Source organism: Azolla caroliniana, unplaced genomic scaffold (assembly GCF_043228905.1).
Source record: "Azolla caroliniana isolate FFs.n. ecotype wild unplaced genomic scaffold, voAzoCaro1.0.p SCAF_10, whole genome shotgun sequence".
In the NCBI taxonomy this organism is placed as follows: Eukaryota; Viridiplantae; Streptophyta; class Polypodiopsida; order Salviniales; family Salviniaceae; genus Azolla; species Azolla caroliniana.
The window spans coordinates 19,260,240-19,279,052 of NW_028230445.1; the positions used below are offsets into that span (position 1 = coordinate 19,260,240).

Sequence of the window (18,813 nt, forward strand, 5' to 3'; positions counted from 1 at the left end):
GACAGAGAGATTGTAGAGGAAACAGGAGGCAATCATATCATTGAGAGATGTATCACAATCCAACGGCCTCCTCTTCTCAGGTGCCTCCCATCAACGGTAGGCAGCACAGGAGGTCCCAATCGGCGAATCAAAGCACGGCAAATGGCTCGACATCCTCGGCCGCGAATCTCTATTATGTGGAGAGCCCCCTCCATGATGATGACCACCTATCAAGCCACAAATCACTAGCCAATCTCTCTGTGGAGTCCAGCCCTTTGCCTAGCCCCCTCGCGTCCCCCTACCACACCAAGGCGCCCGCCGCGCCGCCCGGCCCGCGATCCAATCACACCAAGCCCCGCCCGCCCGATGCGATCCTAGAAGACTTCGAGAACGAGGGACCCGCCGGCCTTCTGCCTGATGGCCGGCCTCGTGCCCGTGCCCGTACCCGTGATCGCGGCTTGGGTGCTACCATCCGATCCATCACCCTTTTCATATTGATCTTGGGCGCCTTGTTCGGATTCGTCGTCCTCGTCATGTGGCTCATCCTTCGCCCCGACCACCCGATTGTCACCGTTAAGGTCGGTTGGACTCTTTTACCCACTTCCTTTTTATCGCCTCATTCATTTAAACTAAATTCGTAGCTCGAAACATATATATGTATAATGATCCAAAAACTCTCTCTAACTAGTGGGGTGCCATTTTGTGGGTGAGTCGCATTGAATGTGATATCGAACATTATTTGTGAATTTTAGACATGATGAGAATAGTTGTTATATGGCAATCCTCCACGTATGCACGTTGATTCAAATTATATGGCAAATGCCGATAAATTTGTCCTCAACTACATTATGAATCCACTTGCAATTAAGCCTCTCAAGAAACAAGCTAGAAAAAAAAAACCCCATGGTATTGGCTAAATATGTTGATTCAAAATGTGACAAAATCACTCGAGCACGCATGTTTTCCATAGGCTCCCTCCAAGAAACTCCAAAGTAAAAGTTTGGATAACTATAAATCCCACGATGCATACGACATTAAGGAAAGGAAAAGTTAGGAAAAACTTTTTTCAAAGAGTTGTTGGGTTTCATCCTAACTCTAAAGACTTATTGGATCTCTTCATATGATGGTCCCCATTGGGGTTATCCCCACTTTATGCCAATAATAGGTGTAGACACTTGTGGCCACATAGGTTGTTCAAGTTTTCAAGGGAAAAGTTTCCTTCATTGCCCATTTGTCATGTGAGTTAAGTTCTTGGAATGAAAGGTTTTTAAAATAGTACACTTTGCTTCACTTGTGGACTCATGATTATTACACACTAATGATTGTGGTGTCTTGAGGGGCGGTTCTCTTATTAAGGCTTTCGATAGAACCACGCCCTATGCATAATGTGACAATATTGAATCACTTGATAAATTATTTATTTTAATCCATTTATTAGATCAAAGTAAGTTTCCCTTTATGGTGTTGTACTAGGCTAGTCGTCATCACTAGGACGAAGAGGCTATGATATGTCTTTGGTTGCAACTATGTCACTTGTTTTTTCTAAAGCTCGATGGTGTTTCTTTATATCTTTAAAAGTGAATATGAATCATCATATATCTACATACATTTATACTGCTTATTTATCCAGCATTCTATATTGCCTTGAGCTATTGAGAAAATAAGACTTGTTTATTCGTGACAATATTTATTTGTGCGAATGAGAATGGTACATTATTGATTGTTGTTAGTTGAGACATAGAGATAGTATCAACAACATCAATGGCAAACATGAGCATATGGAAGGTTTGGAAGGATGACATTTGACAAAAGCATCAAATATTATAGAACCTTTGAAGGGCTTATGTAATGCAAACTTTTTGTTATGACGTGTACTTTTAAACTTATTATTCCTTTGACATTTATTCAATGTCGATACAAGCCAAAACAAATACTCCTTGAAATTCTAGAGAGGAGAATAGGCATCTTGCATGTGCATTGAAAATAAAATTAAGTATTTTCATTTAGCCAAACAATACCATTTGATTCAAGATAATGCTAATTAGCATGTTACAATCCGAATTTCTTAATAATGAAATTTTCTTTTGCTCAAAAGGAAGTCATTTTTCAAAACCTCAACATTTTGTCCGGAAGCGATGCATCTGGAGTTCCAACGACGATGATCACATTCAACGGCACTGTTAAAATTGATATCAATAATAGATCTCCATACCTCAAAGTCAATGTTGAACCTTTCCAGATCGAGATATATTTATCGTTGCTTTCAATCACAACTAGCCAGGTACTACAAGTATTTTCATTGTTTTAATAAAATAACCATTCCAAAGAAACTACATGTTGCATGAGTAGGAAAACTTTGCTTTTATACATCATATAAGAGACTTTAGACATATGTATGTACATATTCATTTCATCAAAATATTGATTGTAGGCTCACGATCTTACGCTTAAATTTAAATATAAAAATGTGATGGTCAAATGATAAAACTTAACATTGTGGATTCAACTAGACATAAATGGGTTAAATATTTGAGATTGTGCACAATAACAAGTTACCCCAAGGGAATTACTTGCAATTCACATTCCTAAAAATGCCTTTAGAATATTTCCCTTCTCAATTGAAATTGTAAATTTGGCAAAACTAGCAAACTATGCCTATTACTCTAGACTAGTGGTTAAGGTATCGAAACAATACTATCAACTATTTAATTCAATATCATTATGCGCCTCATGGACACTTGTTATGTGGCTTTGAGCATGATTTAGCCTTCTTGGCACCATGGTACTATATTCATAACCACATTGTTAACATCCATCAAGAACGATTTGAATGACTATTGATGATGAAGGCACCAATAAGGTATTAATTTGTCCATTAAATTCTAAGAATCCATTGTTCACCTTTCAAGATTGACATTCATTCAAGGGCTCCTACCTAATATTCATAAGTTGGAGATGGTGGCTACACATGTGTTATAACGTAAGAGCCATAAGCCCAAATCCATTGTGTCTTCCACTTCTCAAGAAGGTTGGATACCAAATAGACATGAGATTTATAGTGGCTTTGTTATTCCCACATGAAATCATAAAAGCCCATCAAAATAATGTTCATATTTCTCAGAGACCATTCAATAATCAAGGTTGGTACAAGAGTGTATGGTCAACGCATAACCTTAAAAAGAAAGTCTTGAGATCAAATTGACCATGTTGCCTTGATATAGGTCATCAAAGAGCTAAAAGTTTCACCATCCTCATTAGTACCAAACAAAATAGATCACATGGACCTTCCAATGATCAAGGTTGGTACAAGAGCCAATAGGCATCTAATAACATAAGGTTTCAAGTTTTGTCACACAAGTGTATAGTGAAGTTTTCATTTGTGTATCAATTTCATTCTATTACTAACTTAGCTTATGGGGACTCGTGTTGTTTAATGGAGGTTCATCACCTAAAGTAGCTTAATAGATCAAGGGCACCTAAATAGTCATCTAATAACCTAAGTCAAGTTTTGACACACAAGTGTATAATGAAGTCTTTTCTTTTCTTTTCTTTTTTTCCAAAACGTATAATGAACTCTTCATTTGTGTATTTGTTCCATTGTATTAATAACATACCTTATTGGGACTCTTATGTCATTTAATGTAGTTTCATCACCTAAAGTAGCTTCGTAGAGTAAGGGTGTTATCCTTGAAGGTATATTAAACCATTACACTCTCCCATTACTAACTTCTCAAATGTTCTAAGGGATACAAATCAAGGGGAAAGAATATTGTCCATTGGTTATGTAGAAATCAATATGAATGCAATTAGTTATTTATTCATGTCAATTGTCATTGACATGATCCCATGGAACAAACTATTTAAAAAGGGAACTGCATACATATTATGTTATTGCATCTTGTGTACTACCCTTGTCACATTCATATATGGAATCTTGACACAAAGAGTTGAAGCACACTCACTTTCTTAAAATATGTTGGCATAGAACTCTCACGCTCTACAATGTATAACATTTAAGAGGAAATGTGATTTACAAGCCACAAAAGTAAACATCCAACTTGATGCTTCCCTTTTTAGTAGGATGGGAGGTGTCTATATAAAGAAGCAACATATTGATTAATGTAAACATAGCATGTTGGTTCCTAAGGGAGCTAATTTAAATCCATATTCTATATGGATTTTATATTTAAAAAAATGTACCATTGGAATGGGGGATTTTATATAGCAAACAAGGAATTGCCAACAAGAACACAATTTGGTGAACTTTTCAAATGTAAATATAAAAATAGGAGTAACATTGTTGGAGGTTCTAGGTAAAATTCTTTAACAATAGGTTCAATGTGGCATTAATTATAAAAACACATTGTTTGCGATCATGCATTGTAACACTTGGGCGTTACAATTTTGGGCATTGACATTTGCCCAACACAAGGAGTACAACGTAACATTTCTATTTAAAATCAATGGGAGTCAACACATTTGGCATGTTTATTCCTGAAACAATTTTCAAAGAAGGTTTTTCCAATTGGCCTTGGAGTGTGATGTAGATGTCCAAACTTGAGATGATTTTTTTTGTATCTACTTTTCCAAAATGTTCTAAATTCTTACACTCAAACCAAGCATGTTTTAAGTTTTCTTTATCCAACATTTTGTTTTTGAAAGTTTGTGGCTTCAACGTCACGGGAACCAACATAAGGAAACTTTGATTAAATTGTTGAAAGCCACAAGACGTCAAGTTTAACAATGAAACTTTGCTAGTATTGCTTTTAATGGGGAATGCTATAGAATACTAGACCAAGTAGTAAAACTTTGTTAGCATTGTTTCCAATAGGGAATGCTATGGAATATTAGACTAAGTTGAACACCTATTGTGCAAGGTTGAACCTAGTCTTATTTTGCTCTCAAATGTTAACTTTAAACCAAACTACATTCAAACTTTAAATGAAAAGTGATTGCAATTCCATAAACAATCATCTACTTCAAATTTCTTTCTAAAGCTCAAGATTGGACCAACAACCTAAACGATCAATTGCTTTCTTCAAAACCATGACCTAACTTGGGATTCTAGTATCATTATTGTGTAATCTAGTGTATTTATTATATTCTTGCACCAAAATAGTTACTCCAAAAGTAGTTCTAGCTAAGATGCTCAACTTATTCTAATTTTGCAAAATAGTAAACACAAATTTCTCAAGTGTCATTTGTATGTACTCCAAAAATTGTTGTAAAATTATAGTCATTTTATAAACAAGGCATATTTGCATCTATCAATGTTGTGAAACTATAATAAACATGAAAAGAATCTTTGAAAAAATTCCTGAAATTTCCTATTTGGATTAGAAGTTGATTGCCTAAAAAGATTCCACATATTGTTAAGTATAGCCCATCCAACCTAATATCATAACTATGCAAATATATCTTCAAGGGCTTGAGATGTAGGGCTAAAATGCCAAAGAGCCAAAACAACTTTTTTAATGATGGGTTGGGAAGTGTGATTATACATATGCTCATCCACAATGTGTACATGTGGCAAAATCAATACACACAAATAAAAAGGATACCATAGACGTTGTTGAGAAGTGGAAGTTCCTAACAAGGCAATGGAATCTTCCATACCAAGCTTTGACAAGTCAATCTTCGTCAAACCATTGACTTTCGGATATGCGACATAGTTACAAATTCTATTCAACTACCATGGTGATATGGGCTACAATTCAATATGAACCTTTTGGGTTGATAAAGTTTCTTGGAGCCAACTAGGTGCTCAAAACATGTGTCAAAGCTCAAGTGATGTCTCACTAAATAATGGAGGCATGTCACTTTTCTTGATCCAAAATTAATTGTATCATGTCTCTCTAAAGGGAAACCGTCTTTGGATGGGTAGGGAAGCAACAAATGTATTTTTGTAAAACAAGTGGTCATATATTATGAGCATTAAGTTTCTGTATTGATACTAACATTCCTTATCCACTTTTGTTCAACTATAGGTTGATAATTATGTACAAGGCAAGAATAGCGAAAAAGTTGTCCCAATTAATATTCAAGCTGAATTGGTTCCTCTATATGGGGCAAGCAGTGAAGTACCTACAACCACCGACACCAATCAGGGTTATGATATTCCACTCAATTTGACTACTTCGATTTGTTCTCGTTATTTAATAATAGGAAAGATGCTCACCTCCAACTTTTGGACTAGAGTAACGTGTGACTTGACAACCAATACTAAAACATTGTCTCTTGCCTCTCCAATAGCCAAATCATGTTCGAACCTTTCATAATCGTTCATTTAAGCATGAGATGATGGTAATGATGATTGTAATTCACTTTTATGGTACTAATGAGAAATGTAACCTTGTCTCCTACTTATTTGAGCCACTCACTATATACGTTTTACGTATATTTATAATATGCTACATTAAAGCCCACAAGCCTCAAATGTTGCCTCTTGTCTAAGCATTGGATCTTGTTGTCTTGTTTACATATTTTCTAGCAATGAGAACTCCCAACTTAGTAGAAGGTGATCAACCACCACGAGAGTACATACATAGAGTATTGGATACATCGGGTGGAGCGGCTGAAAATTTCTTTTATTGTACATTCATGTGATAGAAATACAAAAGTAGATATTTATACTAAAAAAGTAAGCCTATTATGCACATACAAGATGACGGGAACTCAACGCTCCGTTTGCGCAACGCTCGGCCGCAACCGAGCTTAGGATCATACACAGAAAACGGGAAATAACGAACGACACAATGGAAGAGAAGAGTACGCAGGATGTTTAATGTGGAAAAACCCCAAACTAGGGAAAAAAAACCACGGCACCCCACAGGCTGCAAACTATCACTAGGTTAATATGTACAGCAGTGAGTTCACGGAGGCAACAACCTCGTGCTCACAATCTTCGCCACAGGCGGCGGTTACAATAGAGGCAACAACCTCTTTCTCTCTCTCTCTCTCTCGGTACACTGTTTCGCGCTCTGATCTCACGCAGACAAGAAACAATAATACCAACAAATATTAAAAGTTTGCCCTAAGTCATATTTATACTAATATGACTTTTCGGCTATTTACAAATATAGCCTCGATGGACTCTCAGAAACATATTTACGAATATGTCTCTTCATCCGGTTCTCATCGGGTCTGTACCATCCGGCTCTCCGTAGCCGGGTACTCCTCATCCGGTTCATACCGGGTCTGCACCATCCGGCTCTCCGTAACCGGGTACTCCTCATCCAGTTCATACCGGATCTGCACCATCCGGCTCTCCGTAGTCGGGTACTCCTCATCCGGTTCATACCGGATCTGCACCATCCGGCTCTCCGTAGCCGGGTACTCCTCATCCGGTTCATACCGGGTCTACACCATCTGGCTCTCCGTAGCCAGGTACTCATACGGTTTCTGCCTCGACCGAGCTTGTTCATCAGCACTGTTCTTCTCCCTTCCCATCCGGAGGGACCTGTCTCCCAACAAACTCCCCCTTCACTCCGGCATGGGGTGTCTTACCAGTCCGATCCTCTTCCGGCATGCGTCCAGCTTATCGGGTGTCAGCACTTTGGTCAGCATATCTGACCCGTTCTTGGCCTTGTGGATCTTCGTCAGTGCGAACTCCTGGTCATCTACTCTTTCCCGGATCCAGTGATACCTCCGCTGGATATGCTTCGTCCAGGAATGGTAGGCTGCATTTTTAGCAAGATGGATGGCACTTTGACTGTCGCAATAGAGTCGGTATTCATCTTGCCGGATACCGAGCTCTCCGATGAAGTCCTTCATCCATAATATTTCCTTGCCGGCTTCCACAGCCGCCATGTACTCCGCCTCCATGGTTGACAATGCAACCGTCTTCTGTAGCCTCGACTGCCACGAGACAGCTCCCCCTGCATATGTCATTACATACCCGGATGTAGACCGGTTGGTATCCACATCAGCCGACATGTCCGAGTCGGTGAAACTGTCAAGTTGAGGTCTTCCGGAGCCGAATCGGAGACACATATTTGAAGTGCCCTTCAAATACCAGAGTATCCATTTGACAGCGTTCCAGTGCTCCTTGCCGGGATTGCTCATAAACCGGCTCACCACTGCGACTGCGTATCCTATATCCGGTCGGGTACAGACCATTGCGTACATCAAGCTCCCGACGGCAGAGGCATATGGAATCTTCATCATATCCGCCTTCTCTGCTTTCGTCTTCAGGCTCTGCTTACCGGATAGCTTGCAGTTTGCCGGAAGTGTCGATCCGATCGGTTTCGCTTCTGACATGTTGAACCGGTGAAGCACCTTTGTCACGTACTTCTCATGTGACTGCCATAATTGCTTCTTTGACCAGTCCCGAATGATGTGCATCCCCAACATCTGTCTTGCCGGACCCAAGTCTTTCATTGAGAAGGTCCGGTTGAGAGCCTTCTTCAGCATCCGTATTTTGACTTGGTCACGTCCGACGATCAACATGTCATCCATGTACAGAAGGAGTATAAGAAAGTTGCCTCCTTCGAACTTCTTCACAAACACGCAGTGATCGGCCTGCGTCTTGTGGTGCCCTTGATCAGTCATGAAGGAGTCGAACTTCCGGTACCATTGCCGGGGGGCTTGCTTCAACCCATAGAGGCTCTTCTTCAACCGGCATACCAGGTGCTCCTTCCCTTTCTCCACGAATCCTTCCGGTTGTTGCATGTAGATCTCCTCTTCGAGGTCGCCGTGAAGGAATGTCGTCTTCACGTCCAGCTGCTCTACCTCAAGGTCCATGCTTGCCGCTATACTCAGCACCGTCCGGATGGAGGTCATCTTTACAACCGGGGCAAATATCTTGTCAAAGTCCATGCCCTTTTTCTGCTGGAACCCCTTCACCACGATCCTGGCTTTGTATCTTGGGGGGTTGTTGGCATCTCCCGGTTTCAATTTGTACACCCACTTGTTTCGGAGTGCCCGCTTTCCTTTCGGCAACTCCACCAATTCGTACGTATGGTTCTCATGCATGGAATCCATCTCATCCTGCATGGCACTTAACCATTTGCGGCTATGGGTGTCATCCTTTGCTTCTTCGAAGCTTTCCGGCTCCCCCTCATCGGTCAGCAGCACATGCTCTGCATCCGGAAATCTCCGGGGGGCCCTTCTCTCTCTAAGAGGATATCTCCGTCTTTGGGCTTCGGTAACCGGCTCCTCCATTTGCTCTTCATCCAAATCCGATTCGGGGTCTAGACCGGTTCCAGTCTCAGCTTCCTCTACTTCTTCTTCTGTCGGTTCGGTATCCTCACCGTAACCGGCTGGTTCCTCGAGTGCTAACTGCTCTCTTGCCGGTTGGGTCTGCTCATCGTAGAATCTATCCTTACCGGTCGACTCAGAGTTCATTATCTTCTTCTCCGACTCTCAGTCGGCGAGCGTCTTGTCCTCCATGAAGATAATATCTCGACTCCGGAATACCTTCTTGTCGACCAGGTCCCACACTCGGTAGCCGAACTCATCGTCACCGTAACCGAGGAATATGCATGGCCGGGTCTTTGGATCTAACTTTCCTCTCCGGTCCTTAGCTACATGCACGTATGCGAGACACCCGAACACCTTCAGATGCCGGTAGGATACTTCCTTACCGGTCCACACTCTCTGTGGCGTGTCTCCGTCCAAGGGTACTGAGGGTGATCTATTTATCACATATGTCGCCGTCGACAGTGCCTCAGCCCAAAACTTCTTGGGTAGTTTTGCATGCACTAGCATACTCCGGACCCTCTCCATTATGGTCCGGTTCATCCTCTCGGCCAGTCCGTTTAGTTCTGGCGTCTTCGGCACGGTAAATTCGAGCCGGATTCCCTTCGAGCGGCAGTACTCCTCGAACTGTCCCCGGTATTCTCCTCCGTTATCTGCTCGAACCGCCTTCAGCTTCTGGCCGGTTTCTCTTTCCACTCTCGCGTGGAGCTCTTTGAAGACGGATAACACCTGATCCTTCGTCTTCAACGACGTGGCCCACAGCTTCCGACTGTGGTCATCTATGAACGTCACGAAGTACTGCGCTCCGGCATGTGAATTCGTGTCTACTTGACACACATCCGTATGCACCAACTCCAGTGGTGCATTACGTCTCATCAGTGGCCTTGGTCGGAAGGAGGTCCGGTTCTGCTTACCGGCCAGACAATCAGTGCACTTTTGTAAGTGCACTTTCTTCACTGGAATGAGGTTGTCGTCTGCAAGCCTCTTCATCCCCTTCTCGCTCATATGACACAACCTCTTGTGCCACAGCTCACCGGAAGTGTCGGAAACCACGTTCACTTCTTCCGGGCATAACCGGGCATTCATCAGGTATAGTGTGTTTACCTTCCGGGCCCGAGCCACAATCAGGCTCCCTTTGCTGAACTTCATGACACCGTTCCAGATGCTACCCGTGTAGCCCTCATCATCTAGCCGACCGACTGATATCAGGTTCAGTCGAACCTCCGGAACGTGTCGGACATCCCTCAGCAACAACTTGCATCCGGTTGGTGTCGACAGCCACACGTCTCCTATGCCGACAATTCGGCATGTACCTTCATTCCCCATCAGGACACAGTCGTGATCACCGGCTGAGTAGGATGAGAAGCATTTCCGGTCCGGGGTAAGGTGGAATGACGCTCCGGAGTCTACCACCCAAGTCATCTCGTCGACGGCAAGGTTTATCTCACTCTCCTCGGTGATGAGCATCAACTCTTCTTCACTTGCCGCGATTGCCATCGTTCCCTTCCGGTCTGTTCCCCTCCGATCTTTACCGTTCCGGTCTGGGGTCCGCTTCGAATCGGTACCGTCGGTTTCCTTGTCTTTACGGAAATGCCGACAGTTCTTTTGGAAGTGTCCCGGCTTGCCGCAATAGAAGCAAGTGGGTCTCCCTCTTGACTTTGACCGTGTCCCCGACTTCTCCCGGTTCTGGGGACTACGGTTTCTATGTCTTCCGCGTTCCGATTCGGTAAGGAGCGCTTTGGAGTTGGAGCTCGTATCTTTATCTTTCCGGCGCGCCTCCTCATCTAGCAAGCTCGACTTTACTCTTGCTAGGGATAACCGCTTTCCTTCCGGCCCGGCGTTGCCCAAAGTGACAACCAACGTCTCCCAGCTATCCGAGAGGGAACCGAGCAGGAGTAGCGCAAGTACCTCATCGGTGAGAGGTACTTCCAATGAAATTGCCTGGTGGATTAGCCCCTGGAAGGCATTCATGTGCTCCGCCATGCTGGAGCCATCTTGGTATCGGAGTCTTACTAGCTTCCGGAATACCGACACCTGATTAACAACATTTTTGTTCTGAAACATTATGTCGATCTTCTCCCAGAGCTCATGAGCCTTGCTCTCTTAATTGAAGTTGTTGTACAGGCTCATGTCGATGAAGCACCGTATGTACGCCGTTGTCTTCATGTGCATCACCTCCCATATCGCGGCGTCGATTTTGTCCGGTCTCTTGTCCCCGAACTGAACCGGCAGCTAGAGGTCTTTAACCACGAGCATGTCCCTCATCTTCGACTTCCATACCGAATAGTTGGAGCCGGTGAGCTTGAACATGCCGCCAAACGATTCGTCCATTTTTCTGTGTTGTTTCGCTCTGATACCACTTGACGGGAACTCAACGCTCCGTTTGCGCAACGCTCGGCCACAACTGAGCTTAGGATCATACACAGAAAACGGGAAATAACGAACGACACAATGGAAGAGAAGAGTACGCAGGATGTTTAACGTGGAAAAACCCCAAACTAGGGAAAAAAAACCACGGCACCCCACAGGCTGCAAACTATCACTAGGTTAGTATGTACAGCAGTGAGTTCACGGAGGCAACGACCTCGTGCTCACAATCTTCACCACAAGCGGCGGTTACAACAGAGGCAACAACCTCTTTCTCTCTCTCTCTCTCTCTCTCTCGGTACACTGTTTCGCGCTCTGATCTCACGCAGACAAGAAATAATAATACCAACAAATACTAAAAGTTTGCCCTAAGTCATATTTATACTAATATGACTTTTCGGTTATTTACAAATATAGCCTCGATGGACTCTTAGAAACATATTTACGAATATGTCTCTTCATCCGGTTCTCACCGGGTCTGTACCATCCGACTCTCCGTAGTCGGGTACTCCTCATCCGGTTCATACCGGGTCTGCACCATCCGGCTCTCCGTAACCGGGTACTCCTCATCCGGTTCATACCGGATCTGCACCATCCGGCTCTCCGTAGCCGGGTACTCCTCATTCGGTCCATACCGGATCTGCACCATCCGGCTCTCCGTAGCCGGGTACTCCTCATCCGGTTCATACCGGGTCTACACCATCCGGCTCTCCGTAGCCAGGTACTCCTCATACGGTTTCGGCCTCGGCCGAGCTTGTTCATCAGCACTGTTCTTCTCCCTTCCCATCCGGAGGGACCTGTCTCCCAACACAAGAAACAAAGCCGAAAATTTCTTGTACTGGACATTCATGTGACAGAAATATAAAATATCAGTCATGAATCCCCAAATTATGCAAAACACCATATAACGTGTGATGTCTCTTCCATCTTTTGCTAATTAGGTAGAAATGGCAATCAAACCTTCGTGAACACAAGAAGGAAAGGGCAACAAGAAGAGAAATAAATTGTTGCCTTTCGCAGCTGATGTCAATCTTGTGTGTTTGAAATATCTTCGATTTCATCCAAACAAAATTATAATATAGTAGTTAGTAAATAAGATGGAGTATTATGTTGTAGAGGGTTCCTCAAATCAAGAAATTGTAACATGTCATGGAGTTTTACACGCTATCTTTTGAAAGAGGCTTAACTCTATTAAGGATTCTAGGAACTAGGCTTGAAAATCTATATTACTTGTGACATTATGCCAAAAATAGGGGGGGTGTGTTTGAAGTCATGTAGAAAGCCAAGAATTTCATAGAATGCTTTAGAATGAATCTGCTCCGTTGCTAATGATTTGTATCTAAGCTCCTAAGAGCACACCAAACTTACCCCTGACTTGTTCGCGAGCATTTACAACAATATCAATGAGTTTCGGATATTTCCCCAAATAGCCCTACGTGGTAGTAACACAGACTCTTCCCTAGGACCTTCAATGTGTTTCAGTGTAAAATTCTGGGAACTTTTAAGGGCTATTATGGTAAATATCCCAAAAATAAAGTTCTTTCTATCTATGCAAGCCGGGGGGGGAGGGGGGTGTGACTCGTGAGGGTAATTGCGTTGTTTTTGTCCGGACAAGTGTGAACGCGCGGGGAAAACGTTTGGCCACCATGACGGTCGGCGAAAACGCAAAATCAAATCAGGAAAAAGAAAAGAAAAAGCTAAAAAGAAAGCAGAGAAGAACGCACGTGACGAAAATCAGCGAGTCAAATTATGTGTATAAATAATACATTATACACATATGTCTGTCTCTGTCTGTATTTCTTTTGTGTGCGCGTTTTGTATTGAATTAGTTCTGTGCATGTAAAAAATAAATACGCAGATTCAGAAACAGAGTGTAGTGTTACCTGCTGCTGATTTGAATCCCCTGTTCAAAGCGTGGGAGTTGTTGATGGCATTCTTCAAGCCCACCAAGAATCAGAACCTGCAGACATGGCGACATAGAATCATTGACCCACCACACAACAACAATAACTGTAGTAATAACAGTCCTAAATCACAGCTCAGTAATGGCGAATCAAAGCCTTTCATCAGTGCCGCTGCTGCCACTCCTCCTGAGAGGAGATCCGGTCCGTTGATCGCCTGCAGCACTAACGTCCATCCACGGCCGCCGCCATTACACGTGGATGAAGCAGAAGATGGAGGAGTGCATAGCTTGAATCTTCACGCGAAGAATGCAGATCATGTAGAATTGCAGGGACTAAAGAGCGACTCTGATTTTAATGGACGGCAATCAGGTGGTGGCCATAGTCGACAGATTCGCCCAAGACGTAACAGTCATAATTATAATGATGAAGAAGGTGGTGAGAAGGTGAAGGGCATTCAGACGGCCAAGATGGAGATTAATCCCAAGAATATTCACATGGATCTCAACCTCAGTAAGGATAAGAGGCGCCATGATCTTCTTGGAATTGAGGCTGATTCAGAATCTTGTTCTGCAGGGGGCCCTGCGCCATCACATTCTGCTCGCGGTTATGCAGAGTGTTTATATCGCGAGGAGATCCTAGAGAATATGTGGGACATCGATTCTATTGTGAATCTGTATGAGGAGCGTGAGGACATACTTGTGGTGCTCCCTGCAACTCTCTATGATGATGACACCACCTTTGTTGCCGTTCTAATATCCACCTAATTATCCTGTCTTTTCTAATCATAATAACACTAACAATAAACCCAAATGGCTTCTCTAATCTCAACCCTTAATTGTATGCATGTAAATTAAGATGCACAGTACCGATGATTTAATGATTATATTGAATACCTTGTCATTATATTAATTATATTTCTCAGCTTCTACTTTCTATTGGGGATCCCTCCTTTATTCACAACTTTATATGCTCGAATAACTAATAATTAATGAGTAATATTACATCACCTTTTGTTGAATGGGGATCTATGCCCCTCCTCCCTCAAGCTAATTAATTGATTAGGCAAGTTTTCATAATGCAGTGAGTTACACAGCATGACTTGATGGACACCGTGCTTGCCACTATGAATGACAATGATGTGACACTCTCGTGGCGATGCCACAATCATGACAGACTTTCTAAAAGAATAAATTATACAATATGATACAAATCAATCGTTCAAACCACAATATGGTACTTTGGTCTAATTTTTTGAATCATAGAAAAATCCAATCTGGTTAGGCTAAGACACCAATCAAATACATCAAAACATGAATATACAATACTGCTTTGCTCTATTACATAATAACCATCGCCTGCACAGTTAGATTTATAAATAGTTTGGTTTGGCACAATTGCAGAACACATTGATCGGAACATATTAATACTTGAATGGAACTGTGGCCCTGTGTCCCAGTCAATAATATTGATTTTTGACTTCCCTTATACTCATCAAACTATGGTTGCCATATTGATCGCACATAATCTTGTTAGACATCTATATAAAATACTTATCAGTTCTTGATACTAGTGGGATAAATTGATAATGAAAATGTATTTGCTCCCAAACATCATTAGCAACCTGAGGAAAATCGCATAACTTCCACCCAACTCCAACAACAGTTTTCTTTGAACCCATTACCTTAATAAGCTCACTAATTGCTGAAGCTCATAACTTTTGCAATTATTTTCTAACCAATTACATTCAGCTGAGAGCTGAGAGGCGTTCTTGGCATAATATAAGGGACCAAGGTCAGCATCATGAGCTCTTGCATTGCTTAATGTTTTAAGTTCAACATATATTTCATCCATTTCTACATTCTTCAACATGGGGTCTATGTGCTTCTCAACAAGCCTTTGTTCACATCTCATATCCATCCTCCTTAATTCTATCTCATTGACTATTCCACCGTTAACTACTTGATCTGGAAGGATAATATCCACATCCATATAGCTAGAAATCTTGCAATCCCCAACAATATAGTCCTCCAACTGAGACATAATATGCTTTGCTACCCGATCCCCTCGTTCGAAATCCTCATGGGTTTTACAAGCACTAAGCATTGTTATCCATAAAACTCTCTCCGGTTGTGTTGGAATCATTACAAAAAGGTCTTCTGCTCTATCAAGCTGTCCTGACCTTCCTAGCAGATCAAACAAGCAATTATAGTGTGCAGCTGTTGGGACGATACCAAATGCATTCATGGATGAGAAGAACTCACATCCTATATCCACCAAGCCAGCATGGCTACATGCAGAGAGAATGCTTACAAAGCTGATTTGGGTGGGTTCAATGCCTTCTTTGCAGTACATAAGTTGAAAGAGCTCAATTGCTTCTCTGGCATATGCATGTTGGGCATACGCAACAATCATGGTAGTCCATGAGATCACATCATGATGGGGTATATTGTAGTTGAACACAATCCGTGCATCTTCTATGTTTCCTGTGTTTGCATACACGGACATAAGAACATTACCTAATTCCTGGTCAATCTGTATGCCTTTGTCTATTGCACATGAATAAAGTATCTGGCTTTCTGATAAGAGTGACATTCTAGCACAAACATTTAGGCCCTGAACTAAACTGATCTTATCAAAGTCCACATGATCTTGCTGCATTTGCTTAAAAAGCTGGAATATCTCAGAGGTTTGAATACCATTATCAGCCTTTATACCGATCATAGTATTCCACGAAACAAGGTTTCTATCCTCCATAGTATCAAACGTAGTTTCTGCTGCCCTTAAGCTCCCACAATTGGCATACATATTGATTAGAGCATTACCTACGATAGGAAATTTCTCATAACTCATTTGGATGATTGACGCATGTATTATCTCTCCTTCCTTCAACGATTTTGACACAGAGCACGCCTCTAGAATCGAAACCATAGTGGATTCATTTGGCTTTACACCTTCAATTTTCATTTGCTCAAAAATCTCTGTCACCTGTTTGGCATTTCCATAAAGAGAATGTGCACTGATGATGCTATTCCATGTAACCACATTGCGCTCATGAAGAGTATCAAACATCCATTGAGCTTCCTCAAGTCTCCAACATTTCCCATACAAGTTGATAAGAGCGCTGCTGATCATAACATCAGTTTCCATGCTGCATTCAATGATATAAACATGAATCTGCTTACCATATCCTAGAAGACACATATCTGCACATGTTGAAAGCACACAACTGAAGCTGATGTTATTTGGCTTTGCCACGTGATGATCATGTGAAAGCATCAGGTCATCAAAAGTTTCTAAACATCTCTTAACATATCCATTCTGACCATACGCTCCAATTAATGCATTCCATGTCACCACACTTCTTTCAAGAACTTTATCAAAAACTTTTTGTGCTTCCTTTAGATTTCCAAATTTACCGTACATACTGATGAGAGAACTCCCCACAATATCATTTGAAGATACCTGGATTTCATTAGCCCAAACATGAATGATCTTGCCATGAGTTTCACTGACCATGAGGTTAGAATTTGAACCATTTAATCGAAATCCAGATAAAAGGCTAGAAAAAGTGACACCGTTGGGTTGCAATCCTTCAAGTTGCATTTGATAAAACAGTCTAAGTGCCTCATGCATTCGTCCAGCATTTACATCCACTGCTATCAAGCAAGACCATGAGATCACGTTATATTTTTGTTTCTGCAAGCTATTAAAATGTACCATGTATGCATCTACTATGTTTCTGCATTTGCCATACATATCTATAAGGGCACAGGCCACCTGTTCACTGGACTCGAGACCTATTTCTACACACCAAGCATGGATAAGCATGCCATCATATAAATCAGCTGGATTTGTGCATAAACCAAGAATAATGATGAATGAAATGATATCCGGTTTCACACCTTCTAGCTGCATCTTTGCAAAATATCTAAAGGACTCTCTTCTATATGGATGATCATGTATGCATAATATTTTGATCATTGAATTCCATATGATCACATTGCGATGAGGTAAAACATTAAATGCCTTGCATGCATCATCAATCCGTCCACACTTCCCATACATATTAACTAGAGCACCCCCGAGGACAATATCTGAAAAACCGTCCATTTCTGCAATAACTACATGAATCCGCATGCCTTCTAAGAGGGCCTCTGGTGCAGAGCATGCATGGATCAGAGTAATATATGTGATAGTGTTCAATGTCACACCCTCAATATGCATACGATTCAGAGTTTCATAGCCTCTTTCTCGGTTTAAATCCCCAGAAAATGCCTTTATCATAGTAGTCCATGAAACAACATTTCGATCCTTCATGTTTTCAAACACTGAATGCGCATCAGATATGCTACCACATTTTGCATATGCGGTCACCACGGCATTAGCAACAGACACATCAGATTCGTATCTATATAACGCAATGAGAGAATACACACGATTACAATCAGATACACTGCCATTGCATGCATTGAGAAGTGTTATAAAAGTGACATCGTTGGGATCACAAATTACAGAGTGGTCCAATTGTTGCAACATCTGCTCAAACACGTGAAAAGCATCTTCTGAATGACCGCTTTTAACATAGATTCCTATCATGGATGTCCAAGAAACCACATCTTTATTCAAGATCTCATCGAACGCAAGCTTGGCATCTTCAAGGCTATGGCACTTGCCATACATGTTGAGGAGGCAATTCGCAATAGAAATATGTGCAGATATATGCTTCTGCGTCTTTAGGATAGAATGTATGCATCTCCCCTCTGAAAGGAGCTTCCATTTCCCACATGTGTGAAGCAGAGAAAGGCAAATTTGAGTATCTAGAACATTCTGAGTGTTGTGTGTCTGTTGTTGAGCGAGCCATTGCCGAAGGTGCGAAACCTGCAGAGGTCTGACAGAGCTAGTGAAAACTGATTTGTGTGGGATATGGGTAGAATACGGGCGACGACGATGATGAGAAGGAGAACACAGGATCTTTACTCTCTGTGTTCTTCTACTCTGCATCTGCAAGTGTTTCTTTCTTGGCTAGTAGTAGTAGAGTTCAGTTCACAGTGGTTCGGTTTAGGATCGGCAACATTTCAACTCTCTCTATCTCGATTCTCAAGTTTCTAAACCGGCTTAACCGGTTTGAGCCGGTTTGGCGAGGCTCATGCCAAACCGAACCGAGCTGAAACCGTTAAGGCAGGCTCAAGCCTAAGCCGAGCCGGTTTATCCAAACGGTTTAGGCTTGAGCCGAGCCGTTGACGATCCCTAGTTCACACGTAAGAGTTCTAAAATTCCTACCACATTTTCTCAATACTGGTAATAAGAAAAAAAAAGGATAGAGCGACATTACATACTAAAGCATAGTATGATACATACTACATAC

At 42.0% G+C, this 18,813-nt stretch overlaps 3 protein-coding genes across 3 annotated transcripts; 2 read left to right on the forward strand and 1 right to left on the reverse strand.

The window, feature by feature from the left end:
* Positions 1 to 6,343, forward strand: LOC147859403 (uncharacterized). Its single transcript, XM_087326161.1, has 3 exons — positions 1 to 557; positions 2,075 to 2,260; positions 5,967 to 6,343. The coding sequence occupies exons 1-3, from the start codon at positions 48 to 50 to the stop codon at positions 6,255 to 6,257; spliced, it is 987 nt and encodes a 328-aa protein (XP_087182287.1). The 5' UTR covers positions 1 to 47; the 3' UTR covers positions 6,258 to 6,343.
* A 7,082-nt stretch (positions 6,344 to 13,425) lies between these two features.
* Positions 13,426 to 14,316, forward strand: LOC147859404 (uncharacterized). The gene is made up of 2 exons (XM_087326212.1): positions 13,426 to 13,613; positions 13,881 to 14,316. Exons 1-2 carry the CDS (start codon positions 13,472 to 13,474, stop codon positions 14,210 to 14,212), a joined length of 474 nt encoding a protein of 157 aa, XP_087182338.1. The 5' UTR covers positions 13,426 to 13,471; the 3' UTR covers positions 14,213 to 14,316.
* An 805-nt stretch (positions 14,317 to 15,121) lies between these two features.
* LOC147859405 (pentatricopeptide repeat-containing protein At5g27110-like) lies at positions 15,122 to 18,458 on the reverse strand. Its single transcript, XM_087326018.1, has one exon. The coding sequence runs from the start codon at positions 18,447 to 18,449 to the stop codon at positions 15,126 to 15,128; it is 3,324 nt and encodes a 1,107-aa protein (XP_087182144.1). The 5' UTR covers positions 18,450 to 18,458; the 3' UTR covers positions 15,122 to 15,125.
* Positions 18,459 to 18,813: the final 355 nt, after the last annotated feature.